This window comes from Pongo pygmaeus, chromosome 19, assembly GCF_028885625.2.
Source record: "Pongo pygmaeus isolate AG05252 chromosome 19, NHGRI_mPonPyg2-v2.0_pri, whole genome shotgun sequence".
In the NCBI taxonomy this organism is placed as follows: Eukaryota; Metazoa; Chordata; class Mammalia; order Primates; family Hominidae; genus Pongo; species Pongo pygmaeus.
Genome location: NC_072392.2, coordinates 85,556,676 through 85,580,720, shown reverse-complemented (window position 1 = coordinate 85,580,720; position 24,045 = coordinate 85,556,676). Strand labels below are relative to the sequence as shown.

General features: G+C 48.4%; 2 protein-coding genes across 3 annotated transcripts in view; one reads left to right on the top strand and one right to left on the bottom strand.

Moving 5' to 3' along the window:
• Positions 1 to 11,419, bottom strand: part of PITPNC1 (phosphatidylinositol transfer protein cytoplasmic 1) — a 315,851-nt gene extending 304,432 nt beyond the window's left edge. For both annotated transcript variants that reach the window (XM_063656481.1, XM_054459617.2), the window contains exon 1: positions 11,289 to 11,419. In XM_063656481.1, the coding sequence (XP_063512551.1) occupies positions 11,289 to 11,336 (48 nt within the window). In that variant the 5' untranslated portion in view covers positions 11,337 to 11,419. The remainder of the gene's footprint in view (positions 1 to 11,288) is intronic.
• Positions 1 to 24,045, top strand: part of PSMD12 (proteasome 26S subunit, non-ATPase 12) — a 376,293-nt gene that overhangs the window by 327,891 nt on the left and 24,357 nt on the right. The window contains exon 2 of the mRNA XM_054459615.2: positions 21,478 to 23,008. Coding sequence (XP_054315590.1) covers positions 22,901 to 23,008 — 108 coding nt within the window. The 5' untranslated portion in view covers positions 21,478 to 22,900. The remainder of the gene's footprint in view (positions 1 to 21,477; positions 23,009 to 24,045) is intronic.

The following is a 24,045-nucleotide window of genomic DNA, read 5'->3' as shown; positions in this document are numbered from 1 at the left end:
GATCTACCTGCCTTGTCAGCCACTGCAGGCCTAGCACCCGGCACAGAGCAGGAGTTCAATAAAGTATCTGTGAATGGATGTTTACACAATGCCAGCCTGGAACTTCCATAGCCCTGTTTTCCAGATTCAAGAAATAACTACTCTAATTCAGCTAATCTCCCCAGGAGAGGCAGAATGGCCCCCAAGCTTCCCACTGATTGGTGAGACCTTTTGGAAAAGAATCAAGAAGTCAGAGACAGCAAGTCAGAGAGATCTGAAGTTGCAATAGAAGCTCCTGCTGGCCTTGCAAGAGCAAACTGCCATGTCGTGGAGAGGGCCACATGGCAGGGCACGGCAGGTGGCCTCTAGGATCGAGCCTCTAACTGATGGATGAAGTAAGGAACTGCATTCTGCCAACAACCATGTGAGCCCTGAAGACAACTCCAAGCTCCAGAAAGAAAGGCAGCCTGACTGACACCTTCATGTCAGCTTTATGAGACCCTGAGCAGAGAATCCAGCCATGCCGCACCCAGACTTCTGACCCACAGAATTTGTGCGCTAATAAATGGGTGTTATTGTAAGCCACTGAGTTTGTGATCATTTGTAACACAGCAACAGAAAACTAATATACTGCTAGGCGCGGTGGCTCACTTTGGGAGGCCGAGGCGGGTGGATCACCTGAGGCCAGGAGTTCGAGACCAGCCTGGCCTACATGGTGAAACCCTGTCTCTACTAAAAATACAAGACTAGCCAGGTGTGGTGGTGCTAGTCTGTAGTCTCAGCTACTAAGAAAGCTGAGGCGGGAGGATTGCTTGAACCCGAGAGGTGGAGGTTGCAGTGAGTTGAGATCATGCACACTGCACTCCAGCCTGGGTGACAGAGCAAGACTATGTCTCAGAGTAAAAAAGGAAAGAGGCCGGGTGCAGTGGCTCATGCCTGTAATCCCAACACTTTGAGAGGCCAAGACAGGTGGATCACTAGGTCAGGAGTTCGAGGCCAGCCTGGCCAACATGGAGAAACCCCGTCTCTACTAAAACTAGAAAAATTAGCTGGGCGTGGTGGTGGGCACCTGTAATCCCAGCTACTCGGGAGGCTGAGGCAGAAGAATTGCTTGAAACCAGGAGGCAGAGGTTGCAGTGAGCTGAAATCATGCCACTGCACTCCAGCCTGGGCAACAAGAGCAAGACTCCAAGGAAAAAAAAAACATGAAAGAAAGAAATGAAAACTAATATACATACTCCTCCGGGAGTTAGGAGGAAAGCAGTCTGATGGCAATAACTCCTAAATATATGTGACTGATTTCAAACTTCTCAGGGGTATCACTAAGAAATTTTTCAGTGAGGATGTATTAAATACAAAAGAATCTCTAATTGGTAAAATTTCAGGCAGTATACAAGTGAAAAAATTTTAAACCTTTTACAGGAGGACATAGAGGATCAGGGTTCCTTAAAAAGTTCCTGTTTTCCTCAGCTTCTTCCTATCCATTCATTCAGCAAGTATTTACTATGTGTGGACTCTAAGTTTAAGCACCAGAGCTGCACTGTCCAGTATGGCAGCCACAAGCCACACATGGTCCTTGAGCACTGCAGAGCGGCCAGTGAAACTGAGATGCGTGTCCACAGAAAATACACATCCGATTTCAAAGACTTAGTGTGAAAAAAAATAAGTGAAAAGATTGTATCAGTATTTTCTCATGTGGATTACATGTTGAAAAGATAATGATGGCGATAGATAACAAACAAGTAAACAAAATAAGTACAAATTGCGATAAATGCTCTGAAGGAGTAAACAGGTGTGGAGAGGCAGACAATAGAGGGAGAATATTAAGGAAAAGATTATTTTATTTTATTTTATATTTTATTTTGAGACAGAGTCTCGCTCTGTCAGCCAGGCTGGAGTGCAGCCTCGATCTCAGCTCACTGCAACTTCCACCTCCCGGGTTCAAGCAATTCTCCTGCCTCGGCCTCCCGAGTAGCCGGGATTACAGGCGCCCACCACCATGCCCAGCTAACTTTTGTATTTTTAGTAGAGATGGGGTTTCATCATGTTGGCCAGGCTGATCTTGAACTCCCAACCTTAAGTGACCCGTCTGCCTCGGCACCCCAAAGTGCTGGGATTACAGGCGTGAGCCACTGTGCCTAGCCAGAGATTTAGCTGAGGAAAAAGCTATTGTAGATGGAGTGTTCAGGAAAGACGATGCTAAGGGTGTGATGTTTCCACTTGTAAACCCATGAGTTTGGTATACACTTTCAAGTTCTAACCCAGGAGAGCAGCAGGGGCTGGGAGCATGAAAGCGCGGTAAAAGGCAGGTTGGTCAGTTGCAGCCCATCACACTGCTCTACTCCCACTGGGTCCCATGTAAATGGCGCCCCCTGGCGGTGTGCAGCCCTGAGACGCTGTTCGTTTGAATGATTTGGATGTTATTTGTAAATTAGAGGTTGCATAGTACAAAAAGTAAAGTTTCCAAGATTATTTTTCCAGACAACTCTACATTTTCCAGATGCGATTGGTTTGTCCGTTTTAATATTTGTAATATATTTGTGCCTCATCCTCCTTGTAACCTACAAGAAAAATCTTCAGTTGGGAATATACAAAATTCCTGATTTCTAGTCTGAAATTCTCCTTTTCCTCTCCCGGTGGGCTGAATTTGTTAAAGGTACATAAAACCTTTTCAGTACAAGTTAGCTGATTTCTAGAACTCAGTCTGTTTCTCTGAACCGGGGCAAAAGTGTTACCTAGTTTTCAAAAAAAGTTTTCAGACTTGCCTAATACTACAGACCTCCAGGCAACAGAAAACAGGCCAAAGCCCACACAAGCCAGCCAGGGTATTGCGATCTCACTCAGGCCGCTAAAGCAATGAACCTAGATGTACTTTTCCAGTAATTACTGCTCCTGAAAAACACATTTACTGCCTGTCATTGTGCATACACTTTCACATTTTTAAAACCCCAAAACGTTGTGATTCCCCACTCCCCATCCCATACCTATACATCCCTAGGAGAGGGGAAGCTCTTAAAGAGGTTCAATGTTTAAACTATATTACTTTAGTTTAGGCTGGGCGCAGTGGCTCATACCTGTAATTCCAGCACTCTGAGAGGCCAAGGCGGGTGGATCACCTGAGGTCAGGAGTTCGAGACCAGCCTGGACAACATGGTGAAACCCCGACTCTACTAAAAATACAAAAATTAGCTGGGCATGCTGGCAGGCGCCTGTAATCCCAGCTAGTCGGGAGGCTGAGGCAGGAGAATCGCTTGAAACCTGGGAGGCGGAGGTTGCAGTGAGCTGCGATAGCGCCACTGCACTCCAGCCTGGGCGACAAGAGCAAAACTCCGTCTCAAAATAAATAAATAAAGTATATTAATTTATTTTAATGCCTACAATAAGTAATATTCTCCATTCACCTGAAACGACAGCCTTACTGAAATGAATATTACTCGCTTTGCTTTGGAATATCAGCCACACTCATGCAGTCAGACACAAGGTTTCTAAATTGACTTTCAAGAGCCTTAGGAACTTCCTCCACATCACAATAAGAAAAAGCAAAAGTTAATTACTACCTACTTTTAATCAGGGTTTTGTTAACAATAGTTTGCTTCCCTGATCCCTGTATCTATTTCCTGTGCCAGGTACTTCCACCCAAGTCACTGGGAAAATGCAGCTTCCTTCACGGACAGAGTCAATTTCACCGACCAGCCAGGAGCACAGCATCTGCTCCTTGTCTGTTCCATTAGTGTTGAAAGGTTTGCACAAATCTATTTACCCGCCCTCCTTTCCCTGTGCCCGTTATGACAAAAAAAAAAAACAAAAAACCGGAGCTTTGCCAGACAGCTAGGCAAACCTCCACTGTCCCCTGGCTGTGGAACTGTGTCCAGAGATGGTTCCTTCCGGTGGGTTCTTGGTTTCGCTAACTTCAAGAATGAAGCCGCAGCCCTTCGCGGTGAGTGTTACAGCTCTTAAAGGTGGTGCGGACCCAAAGAGCAGACAGCAGCAAGATTTATTGCGAACAGCAAGAGTAAAGCTCCCACAGCCTGGAAGGCGCCGGGTTGGGGGAGAGAATGGGGGGGAGGGGTGGCCAGCTTTTATGCCTTTACTTGTCCCCGCCCATGTCCTGCTGATTGGTCCATTTTACAGAGTGCTGATTGGTCCATTTTACAGAGCACTGATTGGTCCATTTTATAGAGCACTGATTGGTCCATTTTACAAACCTCTAGCTAGCCACAGACGGCTGATTGGTGCGTTTTTGCAGAGTGCTGATTAGCGCATTTTAGAAACCTCTAGCTAGCTACAGAGCGCTGATTGGTGCATTTTACAATCCTAGCTACAGCGTGCTGACTGGTGCATTTTACAATCCTCTTGTAAGACAGAAAAGTTCTCCAAGTCCCCACCGGACCCGGAAGTCCAGCTGGCTTCACCTCTCAGAACAAGCCGCCAAGGAAACCACCTGGATCACCCAGAAATCACACGCATGACCCTGACCTTGGTCCCTTCTCAACAGAAAATTTAAAATAAAATAAAACAACCTCTCAAAATCGTGTTCGTTCTTGAGAAAACTTTTTATAGAATTATCTTATTCAGAATAAAATTTTTATACCAGACAAGGAAAACATTTTCCAAATTACGTTTACAAGAAACCTTGGGGAAAGTCTATGAGATTAATCCAAGGAGTCTTTATCCTTTATATTCAGAGGTATTGACGGCAGCAGCAAACTTAAAATCTCTTCCTTTCAATAATTTCTGCCTTGATATGTTTGCACATGCATTTCAGGAAAATGGTTTAAAACAGAGAACAAGGCCAGGCGCGGTGGCTCACGCCTGTAATCCCAGCACTTTGGGAGGTGGAGGTGGGCGGATCACGAGGTCAGGAGATCGAGACCATCCTGCTTAACACGGTGAAACCCTGTCTCGATTAAAAATACAAAAAAATTAGCTGGGCGCGGTGGCGGGCGCCTGTAGTCCCAGCCACTCGGGAGGCTGAGGCAGGAGAATGGCATGAACCCGGGAGGCAGAGCTTGCAGTGAGCCGAGATTGCGCCACTGCACTGTGGCCTGGGCGAAAGAGCGAGATTCCGTCTCAAAAAAGAAAGAAGAAAAAAAACAAAAACAGAGAACAAGGAGCACTGTTGGGCATTTTGGCATTTCCATTCATGTCATTCCAGAGGCAGCACCACCCTGATCCCAAATCCGTTCTCAGAAATGTGCGCAAGAAAACTCTCCAGGGACCCTGGGGGTGCCTGGATGAAGTGCACTGGCTCCCTGCCAGGGCAAAGAACAAAATAATATTCTGTATGAAAAAGTTGTTTTTATTTTCTTTCCTTTCCTTTCTTTCTCTTTTCTCGGAGGGGAGGGAAGTGTTTCTATTTTTCTGCATTGTGCACCATATCCCTAGAGACCACAAATCAATCCCTAAAAGTATACACATTAATGTGAATGCAGTCAGAACAGGAACTGTTAGACAAGAACTGGTTTTTGGTTTGTTTGTTTGTTTTTGTTTTTTTGAGACAGAGTTTTGCTCTTGTTGCCCAGGCTGGAGTGCAATGGTGCAATCTCAGCTCACCGCAACCTCCACATCCCGGGTTCAAGTAATTCTCCTGCCTCAGCCTCCCAAGTAGCTGGGATTACAGGCATGTGCCACCACGCCTGGCTAATTTTGTATTTTTAGTAGAGACGGGGTTTCTCATGTTAGTCAGACTGGTCTCAAACTCCCGACCTCAGGTGATCCACCTGCCTCAGCCTCCCAAAGTGCTGGGATTACAGGCATGAGCCACTGCGCCTGGCCAGAACGGTTAAACAGTAAAGAAAGCAATTAAAACAAAAGGATTCCTGCCTTAGATAATATTAGGATGTGCTTAGCGTCTCTTGAGAGATGCTCATTTTACTAACAAGTACCTCTGGGGCGAGGGTGACAGGTGCAGGGTGATCTTCAGACTGTGCTCCAAGGAGCCTCCTTGGTGAGCAGGTCGCTCACTGGGACCAACAAGTGGCTGTGGGAGGAGGTGGGCCACCCTTCCAATAGGTTCCAATGGGGCTACCCTATGTGTCCCGCTAAGCAGACACAAGGTCGGAGTCGCCAGCCACCTTCAACTAGATAGTAGAGCCAGTGTACCTGCTTTACACATGGGTCCTCAGGAGAATATTTTCTTCCAGCAAGGAATCTCAGAGGAGGGAGAATTCCATACAGTAGAACAGCCTTGAGCCTTAAATCAGACCTGGTTCTAGCCTAGAGTTTGTCAATGAGGTAGACACCTTAACTGCACCTACTACATGTCTAGACTTCATTATAAAATGAAATGGCTCACCGGGCATGAACTCTCAGGAGTTCGAGACCAGCCTGACCAACATGGTGAAAACCCATCTCTACTAAAAACACAAAAATTAGCCGGCCGGGGTGGTATAAGCCTGTAAATCCCAGCTATTCTGGAGGCTGAGGCAGGAGAATCTCTTGAACTCGGGAGGCAGAGGTTTCAGTGAGCCGAGATTGGGCCACTGCACTCCAGCCTGGGTGACAGAGCGAGACTCCATCTCAAAAATAAACAAATAAATAAATAAATAAGTAAATAAATAAATAAATGGCTCAATTATAAATCATCTCCAATACTCCTTCTAAGTCTAAAACTCTAGAATCGGCCGGGGGCAGTGGCTCATGCCTGTAATCCCAGCACTTTGGGAGCCCAAGGTGGGCAGATCGCCTGAGGTCAGGAGTTCGAGATAAGCCTGACCAACATGGTGAAACCCCTTCTCTACTAAAAATACAAAAAATTAGCCAGGCGTGATGGTGGGCGCCTGTAATCCCAGCTACTCGGGAGGCTGAGGCAGGAGACTTGCTTGAAACCGGGAGGCGGAGGTTGCAGTGAGCCGAAATCATCCCACTGCACTCCAGCCTGGGCGACAGAGCGAGAGATTCCGGCTCAAAAAAAGAAACAAACAAACAAAAACTCTAGAATCTACATCTACATCTACCAAATGTTTCAAATGAAGATAATGACAACTTTCTCTCTATAGCAACTCTCAGCTCTCAGGAACTTTTCCTGTTCATACCTTTCCAACAGGCTTATATTGAGTTCAGAGACCACCACATTTAACACAAACGAGGGACTATTCCAACTAAATGTTTTAATTAAAATTAATCTATGGAATGTTACTTTTATTAATTCTTTACTCTGAAATTAATGTCTAACACACACACACACACACCAAAAAACCCCACCAACACTCTAATATAGAGAGTAGTTCAGCTTTATTTTCTTGATCTCCCAGAGCTGTTCTTTTTTCCTGGAACTAGAGAACATTTTATGTGTTAAACTAAAGCTAGAGAAATAGTACAGGCCAGTACCATCTATAGCAAGTCAAAAGGCTTCTGATTTTTCATTTACTTGATAGTGCTGACTTTATCTGTTTTCAAGAAATGTTTTTCCTTTTGCTGGATTAAACACTAGTGACAGGCAAAAAGCAGAGTAAGGAAAAACAAATAATGGGTTTCACCATGCTCTCCTTCTGGCTTGGCTATTAACTAGTTGTGTGGCCTGGAGCACATTACCTAACCCTTCTGAATCTCAATGTATTCATCTGCAAAATATAAATAACACACCAGTGCCACTAATGCTCCACCGCCCGCCACCACCAGAGGGTTAAATGAGGGCGAAGGGATAAGGCCAGGCACAAGAAGCAGGCAAAGTGTGGGTTCTCTCACTGACTCTTCAAAGCATGAGCATTTGCTTCATTTTCAAAAGTATGGACACTGCTACCAATGAACTCTGGTGGTTAAAGAGAAACAAGTAGGCCGGGCGCGGTGGCTCACGCCTGTAATCCCAGCACTTCGGGAGGCCAAGGCGGGCGGATCACGAGGTCAGGAGATCGAGACCATCCTGGCTAACACGGTGAAACCCCATCCCTACTAAAAATACAAAAAATTAGCCGGGCGTGGTGGCTGGCGCCTGTAGTCCCAGCTACTCGGGAGGCTGAGGCAGGAGACTCGCGTGAACCCGGGAGGCGGAGCTTGCAGTGAGCTGAGATGGCGCCACTGGGCTCCAGCCTGGGAGACAGATGGAGACTCCGTCTCAAAAAAAAAAAGAGAAGTTCCAGAAGTTCCATGTAGGTTGAATCAGGCCCAGAACCAACCAAGAGTGGAAGCAAAAGTTAGGCTCCCAGGCCAGGCACAATGGCTCATGCCTGTAATCCCAGCCCTTTTTTTTTGAGATGGAGTCTTGCTCTGTCCCCAGGCTGGAGTGCAGTGGCGTGATCTCCGCTCACTGCAAGCTCCGCCTCCCAGGTTCATGCCATTCTCCTGCCTCAGCCTCCCAAGTAGCTAGGACTACAGGCGCCCGCCACCAGGCCTGCTTAATTTTTTTGCATTTTTAGTAGAGACGGGGTTTCACCATGTTAGCCAGGATGGTCTCGATCTCCTGACCTCGTGATCTGCCTGCCTCAGCCTCCCAAAGTGCTGGGATTACAGGCGTGAGCCACCGCGCCCGGCAATCCCAGCACTTTAAAAGGCCGAGGCAGGAGGATCACTCAAGCCCAGGAGTTCAAGACCAGCCTGAGCAACATAGCGAGTCCCTGTCTCTACAAAAAGTAAAAAGATTAGCCAGGTTGGCAGCACACACCTATTGTCCCAGCTACTCAGGAGGCTGAGATGGGAGGATTACTTGAGCCCAGGAGATGGAGGCTGCAGTGAACCAGGATCACGCCACTGCACTCCAGCCTGGATGACAGAGAAAGACCCTGTCTCAAAAAGAAAAAAAAAAAAAAGTTAGGCTTCCAAAGTTTACCTAAACATCTTATTTAAAGAAACTCAAGCTGCTTCCTCGTTTTCAGTGTGGAAAAAGGGTCAGTGGAAAAGGGGATGGTGGAGACTGTGGAATTTACTATCAGTTCTGACTCTAGGGGTTTAACATCTGGCAAACTAGGCCTCATTTCTTCATCCGTCATCAGATTTAGCTAATCTGAATCCTTCTAATTGGAAACATCTATTAATCTAAATTGCCCTCCTGCTTCTCTGACAAAGCCGAAAATGACTTCAGAATATGAACCTTACAGAAACTGAATCATACTTTGGCCAAAATGAATTATACATTAAGGAATTTATAATTATATTACAAGTGGAGTCTGATGAGTCTGATTTAAGAAAGGAAGGGCTGGCCGGGCGCAGTGGCTCATGCCTGTAATCCCAGCACTTTGGGAGGCTGAGGCAGGCGGATTGCCTGAGATCAGGCATTCAAGACCAGCCTAGCCAACATGGTGAAACCCCGTCTCTACTAAAAATACAAAAATTAGCCAGGCGTGGTGGCAGGCACCTGTAATCTCAGCTACTCAGGAGGCTGAGGCAGGAGAATTGCTTGAATCCGGGTGGCGGAGGTTGCAGTGAGCAGAGATCTCACCATTGCGCCCCACCCTGGGCAACACAGCAAGGCTCCATCTCAAAAAAAAAAAAAAAAGAAAGAAAAAAGAAAGGAAGGAAAGAAGGAAGGAAGGGCCTCCACCTGTATCATTCAAATGTAATTACCCCATGGTATACCTGTGGATATTTTGGTACAAAAACAAAAGTGGGAAAAGCATCTGCCTGAGTTTTCAGAAAGCCTGAAAAGGGAACCAACTAGGATAAAGAGATTTTGTAGTTAGTAGAGAAGATTCTAGAACTGGTTCTTTTCTTGATTATCACCTGCAATTTTCTGTGTACTTCATGCAGTCCCAACATTGCTCCTAGAATCCAAACTCATATCAAAAAACAAGGTCATTAGGATATGGAGTAGAGGGATCCATGCCTCCCAACTGAATTACTCTAGCTCAACTGCCCACAAGGTGGGACAATCTCCACCTTTTCTGGAAAGACTCCTATTAACCAGCCCCATTCATTTGCCTTTCTCTTTCTCCACAAAGCTATGTCCTGCTTCTCCACTTTCAAGGTCATATGCAACACGAATCTCTGTCTACCCACCTGGCACCCACCCTTCCAGACCCTGCTTAAATGCTACCTCCTCAAATGCCAACGAACTCCAAAACTCGGTTGTTCATTCTGGTGGAAGCTGATCTCTCCCTCCGTGGCAGCCTGTGTCCCCGTAATGCGTTTTGTAAACTTGCAGCTACTCTGATCTTGTCTTGGATTGTACTTGGGTCTTACCTTAACCCTTGGTCCAGATGGCAAATACGGACAGCCCCTGTGAGCACAGCCACGTTCTCAGTTATGCATCTTTTTCTCTCCCAAAGCACATCGCCCCTCTCACCAAGTAGTGGCTCAATAACATATCTGATAGTTTCAAGGCACCAGATTTAAATATAAAGACGGTCTGGGTGGCTGATTTCATGTGTGTTGCCACATCAAACCATACTAGTGAGTTTCACGTTGCCTTGCTTGGCTTTGGACTCCCTCGCTGTCCCTGGACAGAGACGCTCAGCAGTCGTGGAATCACCACAAAGGTGGGGAGGAAGAAGGGGAAGAAAGGGAAGCCGGGGCCGTAATAATCCTATCTGAGTCACCACTTCCAGAATACTGGAGCTCGCGGCTTCGCAGGATCGGGAGAAGGGCAGCAGAGCCGCGCTTGGAGGACGTGCCCCCGCCCCGCGCCCGGCGCCCCCCGCCGGCAGCCGCGGCCCCGGCACCACGTGCTGGAGCGCCCTCCTGTGGCCGCGTCGCAGCCCCCGCCGCTCCCGGCTCGCGGGCCGACCACGCTCCCCGCGGCGGAAGAAATAAGAGACGCAGAAAGTTTCCGAGCCAGGCGGTTTGCGAAAGGACACAGCCGGGTCCCGAGCCTCGAAGGGCGGACGTGCCGGGAGCTGCGCCCAAGCCCGCGGCGACGGCGAGAAGTCGGGCCCCGCAGGGACCTCCCCCAAGGGCTCAGAGGTTCCCCCCGCGGGGCTCGAGGCGTGCAGATCCCGAGGGCGCAGGGCTCCTCCTCGCACCCCTACCTGACCGCAGAGGGCGGGGAGGGGAGGCTGGGCCCACGGCCAGGACGGGATGCCCCCCAAACCCCAGCTACAGCGCGCGCCGGGGGCTCTTGGGTTTGCTTTATTCATTTTCTTATTTGGAGGGAGGGGGCGCACCCACTCCCTTTGGCTCATTGTGATCCCCAACAGTCTGGATTCTGGGCGCCCCCGAAGAGCCCACCCGGAGTCCGCCGCCCCACCCAGCGCCGCCCTCCCCCGCTGGGGTGACAAGTGGAAGCCGCAAATCCCCTCCCTCCTCTCCTCCAGCCTTCGGGTTTGCGGGGTAACGTCCACCTGGGTTTCCTGCCGCTCGCCCGGGGCTCGCCGGCCAGGAGGCGGCGGCAGCGGCGGGGGTCCCGGAGCGGGCGAGGCCGGGCCGGGCGCGGCGCTTACCTCGTCAACGGTGAGCGGCATGCAGATCCGGTACTCTTTCAGCAGCATGGTCCCGCCGGCCGCGGACCCCCGGGGCGGGAAGTGGGGGGCGCCTCCCAGACCAGCAAGGCTGCCGCCCAGGCGCAGGGCAGGGCGCCCGGAGCCCGGCGCTCGGAGCCGGCGGGCGAAGCAGCCCCCGCGGCGCGCTCAGCTCCTGGCTTCCTCCTCTCAGCCCCAGAGCATGTCAGGGTTTGGGTCCGGGTGTTCGCAGCTCCCCCGCCTCCTCCCTCTCCGAGGCCGGTCCTCCCGGAACGCGGTGTTGCAAAGTCAGGGAAGCAGGGAGGGAGACCCGCTGGGGACGGCTCTGCTCGGCAGCCCAGGGTGGTAGGAGCGGCCGCCAGATCAGGACATGCCCGGCAGCGAGCGAGGGAGGAAAAAAGAGAGATTTCCAAAAATTAAAACGAATGCACAAAAGTCACCCGCTCGATCCGCCTCCGAAAGCAGACCGGAACCTGGCGACCCCCTTTCTCCGGCGGGTCTGCCCGATGCTAATGTCACCAAGAACACATTGCAGCCGAAGCAGGAGATGCTGACTTTCCAGACAAAGGCTAGATCGGCTCCTCTCCGCGGGCGGTAAACAAGATTTCCTGCTCTTTTTAGGGCCGGTCCCCGCGCCGCTCCGGGGCTCGGCTCGGGGAGAAAAGGGAAGCCGCCGCCGCCACCGCCGCTCGGCTCTGCCCGGCTGGGGCCCCGGGCGCCTCCAACCTCGGCTCGCGGCTGCCAGGGGCGGGCGGGAGGAAGCTGGCGCCTTCCGCGCGCGTCCCCTCCCCCGAGTCCCTCGGCTCCCCGGGCGCCGTGCGTGCCCGCGAGTTTGCAGCCACCTCGCCGGGGCCAGAGCGTCCGCGCCGATGCAGTGTGCCTGGGGCCGGGAGGTGGGTGCGGGAGGAGCGAGCGCGAGCGAGGCTGACATCAGCAGCGGCCGCGGCGGGGAGGGTAGCCCCATCCGGCCAATGGGGAAATGGCAAAGAATGTGGAGGATTTAAACAAAACAGCATGTCTCTGCCAGACGGCGGGGCTGCTCCGGAGCGGAGCCCGGCCGGCGCTGGGGAGGCTCGGACAGAGGGGCTTCCCTCGGCTCCTTTGCCCTTTGAATCCGCTCTCCATTGTGCCCTGAGTGCCGCCGTGCTCCATCCAGCCCCTCTGGGCAGTTTCTGGTCCCCTGACCCTAGGGACGAGTCACCAATGCCCACCACCTATGTGTGGTCCAGTAAGCAAGTCCAGGGCTGGAGAGGCAATGGGTGGGATTTGGGAACAAACCCTTGCCTGGTTTCAGAGGAGAGATCCTGGAAAACTGGGAAGTGCAGCCGTGTGAATGGAAATGAACTACAAACAGGGGGAGGGAACAACCAGAGAGAACATGAACCCCACGTAGCCTGTTACCTCGCCTGGCCCGGCTCTGCAATCTTTCTGCAGATTATGCAGGCTCCGCACAGCAGAAAGAAAGAGTAGGTTTTCGTATCCGCACTCCTAAGTTCAAAAAGTCACAGTGAAATGTCAATGAAAATGCCTGGAGTGTTGCTATTTGATCCATATTAAACAGATCTCTCATTTTAACCACAAGAAGCACATTCTTCAGTTACTCAGGAAGCAGCATGGAACTGCTGAAGTCTGTTTTTCATTTGTCTGGTATTTTTCAGCTTGTTTTTATGAAAAGTTGCCGGATGAAAAATGCATCAGTTGCCTGTATGAGAATAACCTGTAAGCGTTATCTTTTCTCCGAAAAATCTTCACGCTCTGAAGTCCTGAGGCTAGAGCTTGGATGGTGATGCAGATGCCTCAATATAGTATTCTGAATTGTGATTAATAAGTAATTAACCAATATGACGATGATGGGCTTGTGGCAAAAGTCATCCAGAGGGCCGGAGAGAATTTATAACTGTGTTAACTGATACAAACCCTCCTAGGAAAATGATACCCTATATCCAGCTTATATTTTAGTGGAAACTATTTTCCAGATAAATGCTTTCCAGAGTTGGCTCAGAAATATTCACAGCAACTAATTAAAGCTAAACCAAATTCCTCGAGGTGGAAAATCTAAATCTGACACTGCAGTGTTGAATAATAACACATTGGAAGGCTGTGATATGGAAAGAAACTCAAGCTGTTTTTCCTCTTTTTTTTTTTTTTTTTTTTTTTTGCTTCTTACTTGAAAACAAATGGAAGACCTAATAATCTTCCCAGAGGCAGGAAGGCAAGGGATTGGCTAGCCACACGTGCGCATGTACATGGGACATCGGGATGTGTAGGCTCGGTTCCTGGTTTCCTGGACATTTCCTGACACTGATTCTGGAAGGAAGTATTCTACTGACGGGTGACACGGTTGAGGAGCTACTTCTCTGAATTTCCCGAACTGTAAATTGTCACATATATGCTTCATCCATCACCCGTCTTGTTGTTGTTGTTGGTTTGTGACGGAGTTTCGCTTTTGTTGCCCAGGCTGGAGTGCAATGGCATGATCTCGGCTCACTGCAACCTCCACCTCCCGGGTTCAAGCAAGTCTCCTGCCTCAGCCTCCGGAGTAGCTGGGATTACAGGCACCCGCCACCACGCCTGGCTTATTTTGTATTTTTAGTAGAAATGCAGTTTCACCATGTTGGTCAGGCTGGTCTCAAACTCCTGAGCTCAGGTGATGGCCTCGGCCTCCCAAAGTGCTGGGATTACAGGTGTGAGCCACCGCACCAAGCCCACCCCTCCTGTTGTAAGGTGACTTCTCCATTGGATTCTCATTTTCTTTTCATTCATTGCATCCGCAAACCTGCTCATATTAATCTTGTGCAAGTACAGCTCTCATCCTGCCACCTTCAGAACCTTTTAGTGATTCCTGGCTGGGCTCGGTGGCTCACCCCTGTAATCCCAACACTTTGCGAGGCCGAGGCAGGCCGATTGCATAAGCCCAGGAGTTCAAGACCAGCCTGGGAAACATGCTGAAACCCTGTCTCTAAAATTAAAAAATATATAAAAACCTTTTAGGGCTTCTCTACGGCCTACTGAGCAAGTCAAAATGCCTTGGTAGGAGGTCCAAGGCTCTGGATCTACCTTTCTCACATTAGTCCATTACCATTCCCAGCCCAACTCCAGTCAAATGAGACAAGGCAGTTGGCTGCAAAAGCCCCTCCTCCCCAGCCACCTTTCTAGCTCAACCCTTCCGCTGTTCAACCCACTGCCTTCACAGAGAATCCCTCTCCCCAGCTCAACCCCCATAACACCATTTTAAAGCCAGGCCTTGGCAATCTGTGCTTCAGACAGTGGTTCTGATAGCAGTGAGCTGGAGAGGCTAGCAGAGGCGGGAGGGGCTGGGTGCAGGGCATAGGGAGGGCATATTCATTCATAAGTCATGCACACTGAGGGCGGGGCACGCCATCTACTGGCCAAGCGTGGTGGTTTTAAGTCCTGTCCTCAGCAAGTGTCTGGCAAGGATTGTATCTTTGTTTCTTCTCCACCAATGAAGTCGTAATATCTACTTACAAAGAGCCTTGAAGCTGTTGCTATCATCATTATGCCGTGGCTGATCATCACATTTTTTTAAATGGGGGTGGGACACAAAAGGCAAAAAGAGGAACAAAACAGTAAAGTTAACCAGAGAGGAATGATAAGACAAAGAGGAGAAGAATATGAGGCTGTGCATGTCTGTGACAGCATCTGTTCTCAGATAAGTGACAGTCTCTGAAAGCAGGGGTTCTCAAAACGCGGGAGGGGGTATGGCACACCAAGATAATCTAAGAAGACTTTCAACCTATTCTCTTCGAGGCATTCTGATGACCTCTTGAATCCTCCCTGTTTGTGTGAAAAAATAAGGTCTTGACCCACCTCTGTAAACAGCCTCTGAAAGAAAAGCGTACTAACAGGAATTTCTGACGATTAAAAAATGAAGGCCGGGCATGGTGGCTCACGCCTGTAATCCCAACACTTTGGGAGGCCGAAGTGGGCGAATCACTTGAGATCAGGAGTTCGAGACCACCCTCGCCAATACGGTGAAACCCCGTCTCTATTAAAAATACAAAAAGTAGCTAGGCGTGGTGGCTCGCGCCTGTAGTCCCAGCTACTTGGGAGGCTGAGGCAGGAGAATTGCTTGAATCTGGGAGGTGGAGGTTGCAGTGAGCCGAGATCATGCTACTGCACTCCAGCCTGGGTAACAGAACAAGACTCCGTCTCAAAAAAAAAAAAAGATTTGTCCCTTCTCTATATATATTTATTTATTCAAATATAAATATAAATATATATATATATCTGCATGGATTTGTGCTTATTTATTCTATACTTCAAGTTATAATCAACATTATGTTATTTATTTTGCTGCTCAGACAGTTCCAGCATTGGCCGTTGGGAGCTCTTTCTGGTTGGCTCCTATGTGCTTTTGACATGGCCTCTTTTTGTTTTTTTTTGAGCCGGAGTCTTGCTCTGTCACCCAGGCTGGAGTGCAATGGCTTGATCTCAGCTCACTGCAACCTACACCTCCCAGGTTCATGCGATTCTCCTGCCTCAGCCTCCCAAGTAGCTGGGATTACAGGCGTCCGCCACCACGCCCGGCTAATTTTTTGTATTTTTAGTAGAGACGGGGTTTCACCGTGTTGGCCAGGCTGGTCGCGAACTCCTGACCTCAGGTGGTCCACCCGCCTCAGCCTCCCAGGGTGCTGGGATTATAGGCGTGAGCCACGGTGCCTGGCCAACATGGCCTCTTTTTTATAATATTTTAAAAATCAGATGTTATTCTTGCATTTTTTTTTCTTTTTTTTTTTTTGAGACAGGGTCTCACTCTGTCACCCAGGCTTCCATGGAGCAGCACGATATCAGCTCACTGCAACCTCCACCTCCCAGGTTCAAGTGATCTTCTGGCCTCAGCCTCCCAAGTAGCCGGGACTACAGGCACACGCCACCATGCCAGGCTAATTTTTGTATTTCTTTTGTAGAGATGGCATTCTGCCATGTTATCCAGGCTGGTTTGAAACTTTTGAGCTCAAGCGATCCAACCGCCTCGGCCTCCCAAAGTGCTGGGTGTATAGGTGTGAACCACTGCGCCCAGCCTACAATTAATTTTTGTTTTATTAAATATTACTTGCTTAATTCCAACAAAGTCTAAGTGTTTGTGTGTGTGTTTGTGTTTAAATACCTGTGTATTTGATCTTGTTTGGTTACTAAGCTAATGTTAAATTTTCTTAATGACACAGAGAAAGTCACAAGGCAACTCTTAAGTATAGACCCACCCATCTATCAGGCCTCTGTTAAATACAGACAATGTCTTTGATGTGGAATTCCTTGTAGCTGTGCAGTAAATGCCCATAAAATAAAAGTGAATTGACAATGATGTGTTACAAATTACTTCACATAGAAAAAAAAAACTGGAGGTTCTGTGGCCAAAGGTATAGTTTCTTTTTTAAATAAGTAAGATAGCAATAAATTGGCCGGTGCAGTGGCTCACACCTGTAATCCCAGCACTTTGGGAGGCCAAGGCAGGCAGATCACTTGAGGTCAGGAGTTCGAGACCAACCTGGTCAACACGGTGAAACACTGTCTCTACTAAAAAAAAAATACAAAAATTAGCCACACGGGACAGTGGCATGATCATAGCTCACTGTAGCCTCAAACTCCTGGGCTCAAAGGATCCTCCCATCTCAGCCTCCTGAGTAGCTAGGATAACAGACATACCACACCCAGCTAATTTTTAACATATTTTGTAGAAACAGCGTCTTGACATGTTGTCCAGGCTGGTCTTGAACTCCTGGCCTCAAGAGATCCTCCTGCCTTAGCTGGGATTACAGGCGTGAGCCACTGCACCTCGCCCAAATTCAAATCTTAGGCCCAAATGACACTTCTTAACTTGAAACTTGAAAACCAACTTGCTTTCTTGTCACTTGGATATCCGACAGTCACCTCAAATTTATCCAAAACTGAGCTCCTTCTCTTTTTTTTTAATTAATTAATGTATGTATGTATTTATTTATTTTTGAGCTGGAGTCTCACTCTGTTGCCAAGGATGGAGTGCAGTGGCGCAATCTCGGCTCACTGCAACCTCCACCTCTCAGGTTCAAGCGATTCTCCTGCCTCAGCCTCCTGAGTAGCTGGGACTACAGGCACATGCCACTGCGCCCAGCTAATTTTTGTATTTTTAATAGAGATGGGGTTTCGCCATGTTTGCCAGGCTGGTCTCGAACTCCTGACTTCAGGTGATCCACCCGCCTTAGCCTCCCAAAGTGCTGGGATTACAGGCATGATCCACTGCGCCCAGCCTACCACCTTGATCTTAGTTCAAATCACCATCATTTTCCTTCTGGATTATTGCAAAAACCTCTCAACTGTCTCCTAACTTCTGCCCAATCTAGTCACCACACAGCAGCAAGAATGATTCTTTTAATATGTAAGGCAGCTCATGCCACTTCCTTGCCCAAAACCCCCAATAGCTTCTCATCTCACTAGGATTAAAAGCCAAGTCCTGGCCAGGTGAGGTGGCTCATGCTTGTAATCCCAATACTTTGGGAGGCTTAGGTGGGAGGATCACTTGAGTCCAGAAGTTCAAGACCAGCCTGGGCAACACAGCGAGACCCTGTCTCTACAAAAAACAAAAAAATTAGCCAGGTGTTGTGGATGCGCCTATAGTCCCAGCTACTCTGGAGGCTGAGGTGGGAGGATCACTTGAGCCTGGGAGGTCGAGGCTGCAGCGAGCTGTGATTATGCCACTGCACTCCAGGCTGTGTGACAGAGCGAGACCCCATCTCAAAACAAAAACAAAAAAACAAAAACCCAAGTCCTATAGCTCGTGCCTTAATCTCAGCTACTTAAGAGGCCAGCTACTTGGGAGATGAAGGCAGAAGGATCGCTTGAGCCCAGGAGTTCAACACCAGCCTGGGCAACATAGCGAGGCCTCCTCTAAAAAAGCAGAAACTGAAAACACCAACCCCTATAATGGCCAAGTTGCCCTAAACCTCATCTCCTAGGACGTTTGCCCTCACTCGTTCTGCTCTTGTCACTCTGACCTCCTTGTTCTTCAAACAGGCCAGACGTGATCTGATTGCTCTCATCTCAGGGTTCTCTCACCTGTGGCAGCCTCTGCCTGAATCTTCATCCCCCAGATACCTGCAAGCCTGGCTCCCTTACTTCTGTTCTTGGCTCACTAGTGATTCCTTCCCTGGCTACTTCCCAAATGCTTATCACACCCCCTGCCCCATCCACACGCATATTTACATATTTATTTTCTGTCTTCTCCCCATTATAGAACATTCACTTTCCATAGCTGGGCATGGTGGCACAGGCCTGTAATCTCAGCACTTTGGGACGCCAAGGTGGGCAGATCACCTAAGGTCAAGAGTTTGAGACCAGCCTGGCCAATATGGCGAAACCCATCTCTACTGAAAAAATACAAAAATTAGCCAGCATGGTGGTGCACACCTATAGTCCCAGCTACTTGGGAGGCTGAGGCTGGAGAATCACTTGAACCCGGGAGGTGGTGGCTGCAGTGAGCCAAGGTCATGCCACTGCACTCCAGTCTGGGCGACAGAGCAAGACTCTTTCAAAAAAGAAAAAGAATATTCACTTCCCAAAGGCAGGATCTTTGGGACAGTTATGTGCACAGCCAATAAGATGGATGTACCAGGAATGCCAACTATAAAAAAAAATACTAGGCAGGGCGCGGTGGCTCACGCCTGTAATCCCAGCACTTTGTGAGGCTGAGGCAGGCAGATCATGAGGTCAGGAGATCGAGACCATCCTGGCTAACACGGTGAAACCCTGTCTTTACTAAAAATACAAAAAAAAAAATTAGCTGGGCCTGGTGGCGGGCACCTGTAGTCCAAGCTACTCGGGAGGCTGAGGCAGGAGAATGGTGTGAACCCAGGAGGCGGAGCTTGCAGTGAGCCGAGTAAGCCACTGCACTCCAGCCTGGGTGACAGAGCGAGACTCCGTCTCAAAAAAATAAAAAAATTTTAAAAAGTACCTAACATAGTAATATAGGGGCACATTATTTCTAATAATGAGTATCATAATATTACTGTTCTTTCTGAATAAGCTCCTCTTCTCAATCAGCCTTTCTCCCTTGCCTTTTAGATATTCCTACACTGCCAACTTTTCTCTTCTGAAACCAACTTCTTTCTTGCAAAGCCACAGATTTAATCTCAGACTCACTCAAATAAAGAATTCATATAAAGTATCTGTCTGTAATACAGTACTCTCATCTATTTTTTTCTGGCTATTGCTCAGACTTCTGAGATCCTTCTTTATTTATTTAACTTTAATCTCTTGTTTTCTTAGGATCTCAACTTGCTTTCATTTTCTTTTACCTCTAAGCTCAGCAAGGAAGGGCTTCAGTTTGGTTTGGGAGTCAACTACTTTTCTCCCCCTCCTATTTGCCCCTTCTTAGACCCTTTCCTTAATTTTTGAGTTCAGGAAATCATAAATCTGTCTACTCAATCACACCTTTGTTACTTTTTGTCTTCTCAAACTCTTCACTCTAAATTTAGACCTTCAGCTGGGCGCTGTGGCTCATGCCTGTAATCCCAGCACTTTCGAAGAGGCAGGAGGCTCGCTTGAGGCCAGGAGTTCAAGACTTGCCTGGGCAACACAGTGAGACCTCCCCCATCTCTGCCAAAAATAAAAAATAAATAAATAATAAAACAATAGCTGAGGGCCGGGCACAGTGGCTCAGGCCTGTAATCCCAGCACTTTGGAAGGCCAAGGCAGGCGGATCACTTGAGGTCAGGAGTTTGAGACCAGCCTGGCCAACATGGTGAAACCCAGTCTCTACTAAAAATACAAAAATTGATCAGGTGTGGTGGTGCACGCCTGTAGTCCCAGCTACTTAGGAGGCTGAGGCAGGGGAATCACTTGAACCCAGGAGGCAAAGGTTGCAGTGAGCCGAGATCGCACCACTGTACTCCAGCCTGGGTGACAGAGCGTGACTCCGTCTCAAAAAACAAACAAACAAAAACCAATAGCTGAGTAGTCTCAGCTACTTGGGAGGCTGAGGCAGAAGAATCACCTGACCTTAGGCAGTCAGGGCTGCAGTGAGCCCAGGTCTCGCCACTGCACTCCAGCTTGGGCAACAGAACAAGACTATTTCTCAGAAAAGAATTTTTTAACAAAAAATAAATTTACACTTCCAGATCCTATTGTCTACTCTCGTCAAACCAATGAATGTCACACAGAATATGTAGTGAAAAGGCATCTTAGCCTAGTGTGTCTCAACAGTACCAGCCTCTAGAGTGTGTTTTAGAAGCCTGTAGGGGAATTTGGGTTGTGACAATCACGGAGGGAAGAGGGAGACACCAGCATGTAATTGCGATGCTAAACAGCCTGCCAGGCAACAAGTCTACACGACAAAATATTGTCCCACATTCCATCAGACTTTTGAATGTCCTACCAGACACTTTCTTCTGTGTCTGAGGCCTAGACTCTAAGTCAATTTTACATATGACAAGCTACTTTTCTTTCATTTTTAACATCAACTAAAATTTCTAAGAATTCTTCCATGAGAAAAACAATGGAAGATTATATGTTGATATAGTCAGAACTTTCTTTCAGCATGTCATGGATTATAAAGTTTGTTTGTTTATTTATTTATTTTGAGACAGGGTCTCGTCTATCGCCCAGGCTGGAGTGCAGTGGCGCAATCTTGGCTTACTGCAACCTCCACCTCCCGGGTTCAAGCGATTCTCCTGCCTCAGCCTCCCGAGTAGCTGGGATTACAGGCGCGTGCCATGACGACTGCCTAATTTTTGCATTTTTAGTACAGATGGGGTTTCGCCATGTTGGTCAGGCTGGTCTTGAACTACTGGCCTCAAGTGATCCACCCACCTCAGCATCCCGAAGTGCTGGGATTATAGGCATGAGCCATAAGACCCAGCTGATGGACTATAAAATTAAAAAAAAAAAAAAGAGCTTTACCAAGAAGTGGCTTGTTGCTCACCATTTTGGAAAATGTCACCAACAATAGGCCCTTACCACGCTTCAGGAACCAAGAGAACACACCTGTTGCAGTTGCAGCTTTTACATTTATAGTTATTGTGTATGGGTGCAAGCAAATAACTACTTCCTTGTATTTTCCACTGTAGACATGTTTTAGACTTTATCTTTTGAAATATATATTATTTTGCTATTTTAAAATTTGCTCCTTGGTTGGGCACAGTGGCTCACACCTGTAATCTCAGCACTTTAGGAGGCCAAGGTGAGAGGACTGCTTGAGGCCAGGTGTTTGAGATCAGCCTGGGCTACGTAGTATAGCTGTTATCTCTACAAAAATAAAAAAAGGTAAAATTTGTTTCTCCTCTACATTACAGATTATAGCTGAGATATTAGTCTTATTTTGCTTGTAGATGGTTTATATTTTCCCTGATTTTCATCGCAGTTAAAACAAACAAAGAGATCTATTCAGCATCTATAAAGCGATGTCGGCACTAATTAAATTGAGAACCACTAACATAATAGATAAACCACTCCAAGATTTCCCGTTTTCCTGTTTGCTTTCCAGGCTGCTGTTGACCGTATGCCCACACCAAACACAACCTCATTCCCATTTTCTTTACTTTTCTTTTTTGAGACGGAGTCTTGCTCTGTCGCCCACGCTGGAGTGCAGTGGCGCAATCTCAGCTCACTGCAAGCTCCGCCTCCCGGGTTCACGCCATTCTCCTGCCTCAGCTTCCCGAGTAACTGGGACTACAGGTGCCCGCCACCACGCCCGGCTAATTTTTTGTATTTTTAGTAGAGACGGGGTTTCACCATGTTAGCCAGGACGGTCTCGATCTCCTGACCTCGTGATCCACCCGCCTCGGCCTCCCAAAGTGCTGGGATTACAGGCGTGAGCCACCGTGCCCGGCCTCATTCCCATTTTCAAGGGTCCTGAGCTTTTTTAAGATCTTAAGCTATTTTCTAGGGACCAGCATGGTATGAATGATAACACATAATACGTGTAAGGACCTTAAGAATTGAAATTGTCTCACATGTCATCTAGTTTGATGCTCACGAAAGTCCTATAGGGATAACAAGTCTTTCTAACTTTTCTTTTTACCAACTTAGTGGATTACAGTGAAAATGAAAACAAACAAAGAAAAAAACCACTTTGCTTATTAAATGACTGAGCTGCTGCCATATCTTCTCTTAGGAGCTTTCAGAGATCCCACAGAGTAAGCCACCAAGATTCTCAAGTAGATAAAACCTTAGCATCTTCTACTTTAAGGTTTATTTTAGCCTCCTAACGTAGAGATGAGAAAACCGAGATCCAAGAAAAGTTAAGCGACTGGCCACGGTCCTGAGAAATTATATTTCGAAGCAGGGGTGTAGGGATATATGAGATGGTCTGTTCTATTACACTCGCTTTTCTCATCGCAAATTTTAGATAAAAAGTCTGATGTTCCCAGAGACAAAACCTGACGCCGCAAGCTGGAGTGGCGAGTCCCGCCCCGCGTGCCTCAAGCCCCACCCCCAGGGCTGTCTGCGGCAGTGCCTGAGTGGCAACCAGCGCCGGGGACCTCGAGGGGTCCTTCGCATGGGCTCCCGACGGGCTGCCTGAGCGGGTGCGCGGGCGGCTTCCGGTGTGGGTGACGAGTGGTGGCCGAAGCAGGGGGACAGCAAGGGACGCTCAGGCGGGGACCATGGCGGACGGCGGCTCGGAGCGGGCTGACGGGCGCATCGTCAAGATGGAGGTGGACTACAGCGCCACGGTGGATCAGCGCCTACCCGAGTGTGCGAAGCTAGCCAAGGTGAGGAGAGGCCGGCTGGCTGTTGGCGGGCGCCAGGGGCTGAGTCACGGCGCGGAGCCTGCTTAGGCCTCAGGGGGCCTGCGGGCTGGAGCGTGCACCCCCCATTGCCTGCCCAGCCCTAGTTGGGCCTGCACGAGTGGGAGACCCCAGGTCGGCCCGGCCAGGGCTGTGGAGTACGCCAGCGCCTATAGCTTCCCAGACCCTCCCCAAAACAGATGGTCACTTCCCTCCGTGGGACTTAGGGCTCCGTTTAACTTTTTGCCGTTTCTTGGATCCTGTTTAAGTGATGTTTACCTTAGTAGTTTCCCAGGGGTTAAGGCCGCTTCAGTATTCAGGCTAGATCAGATAATTTCGTTCTGTTGCTGTTGCTCAATCAATGTATGTCGTTGAATCGTTTATGGATCATGGCTATGTGCCTGGTGTTTGGCCAGGAGAAGGGGCAGGAAAGTGATAGTACGAAGATGACTAACACAGGATCGTGTCTTTTAGGAGTTGATGTACGTAATGAATTAGTCAAGTCATCCATGGTGGTGAGGGCCATACAAGGGGAAAGTGTTACTGGAACACCGAGAAGGAAGCTATGCATTCTTAATGGTGCTGTAAGGGAAGGTTTTACAGGAAGGCTGACGTTTGTATTGGGCTTTGAAGAATTAGTAAGATTGAGATGGGGTGGAGTCATTACTGGAGACGGAACTACAAAAGTAAAGACAAGTAGGCACTATAAGAGTTTAACGGGCTTTCCAAGAGACAAGGATGGAGAAAGGTGATAAAGTTGGTACGTATGTATAGCTTAGGTTCAGTATGCTTGCTGAGGGAGAGCCATAAATTCATTAAGAGCTTTCTAGCAGCTAGCATCAACAAAAATCAGTTACATAAGGGTGGGAAGACTCAACCGCCTCCAATGCCAGACAGATAACAATAACTGGTATTTGTTGAGTAGTTTCTGCAGTGTCAGGCACCGTGCTTACATGCGCTAAGCCGTTTGATCCTCACCTCAGCCCTATGCGATGACTATTACTATTATCCTTATTTTATAG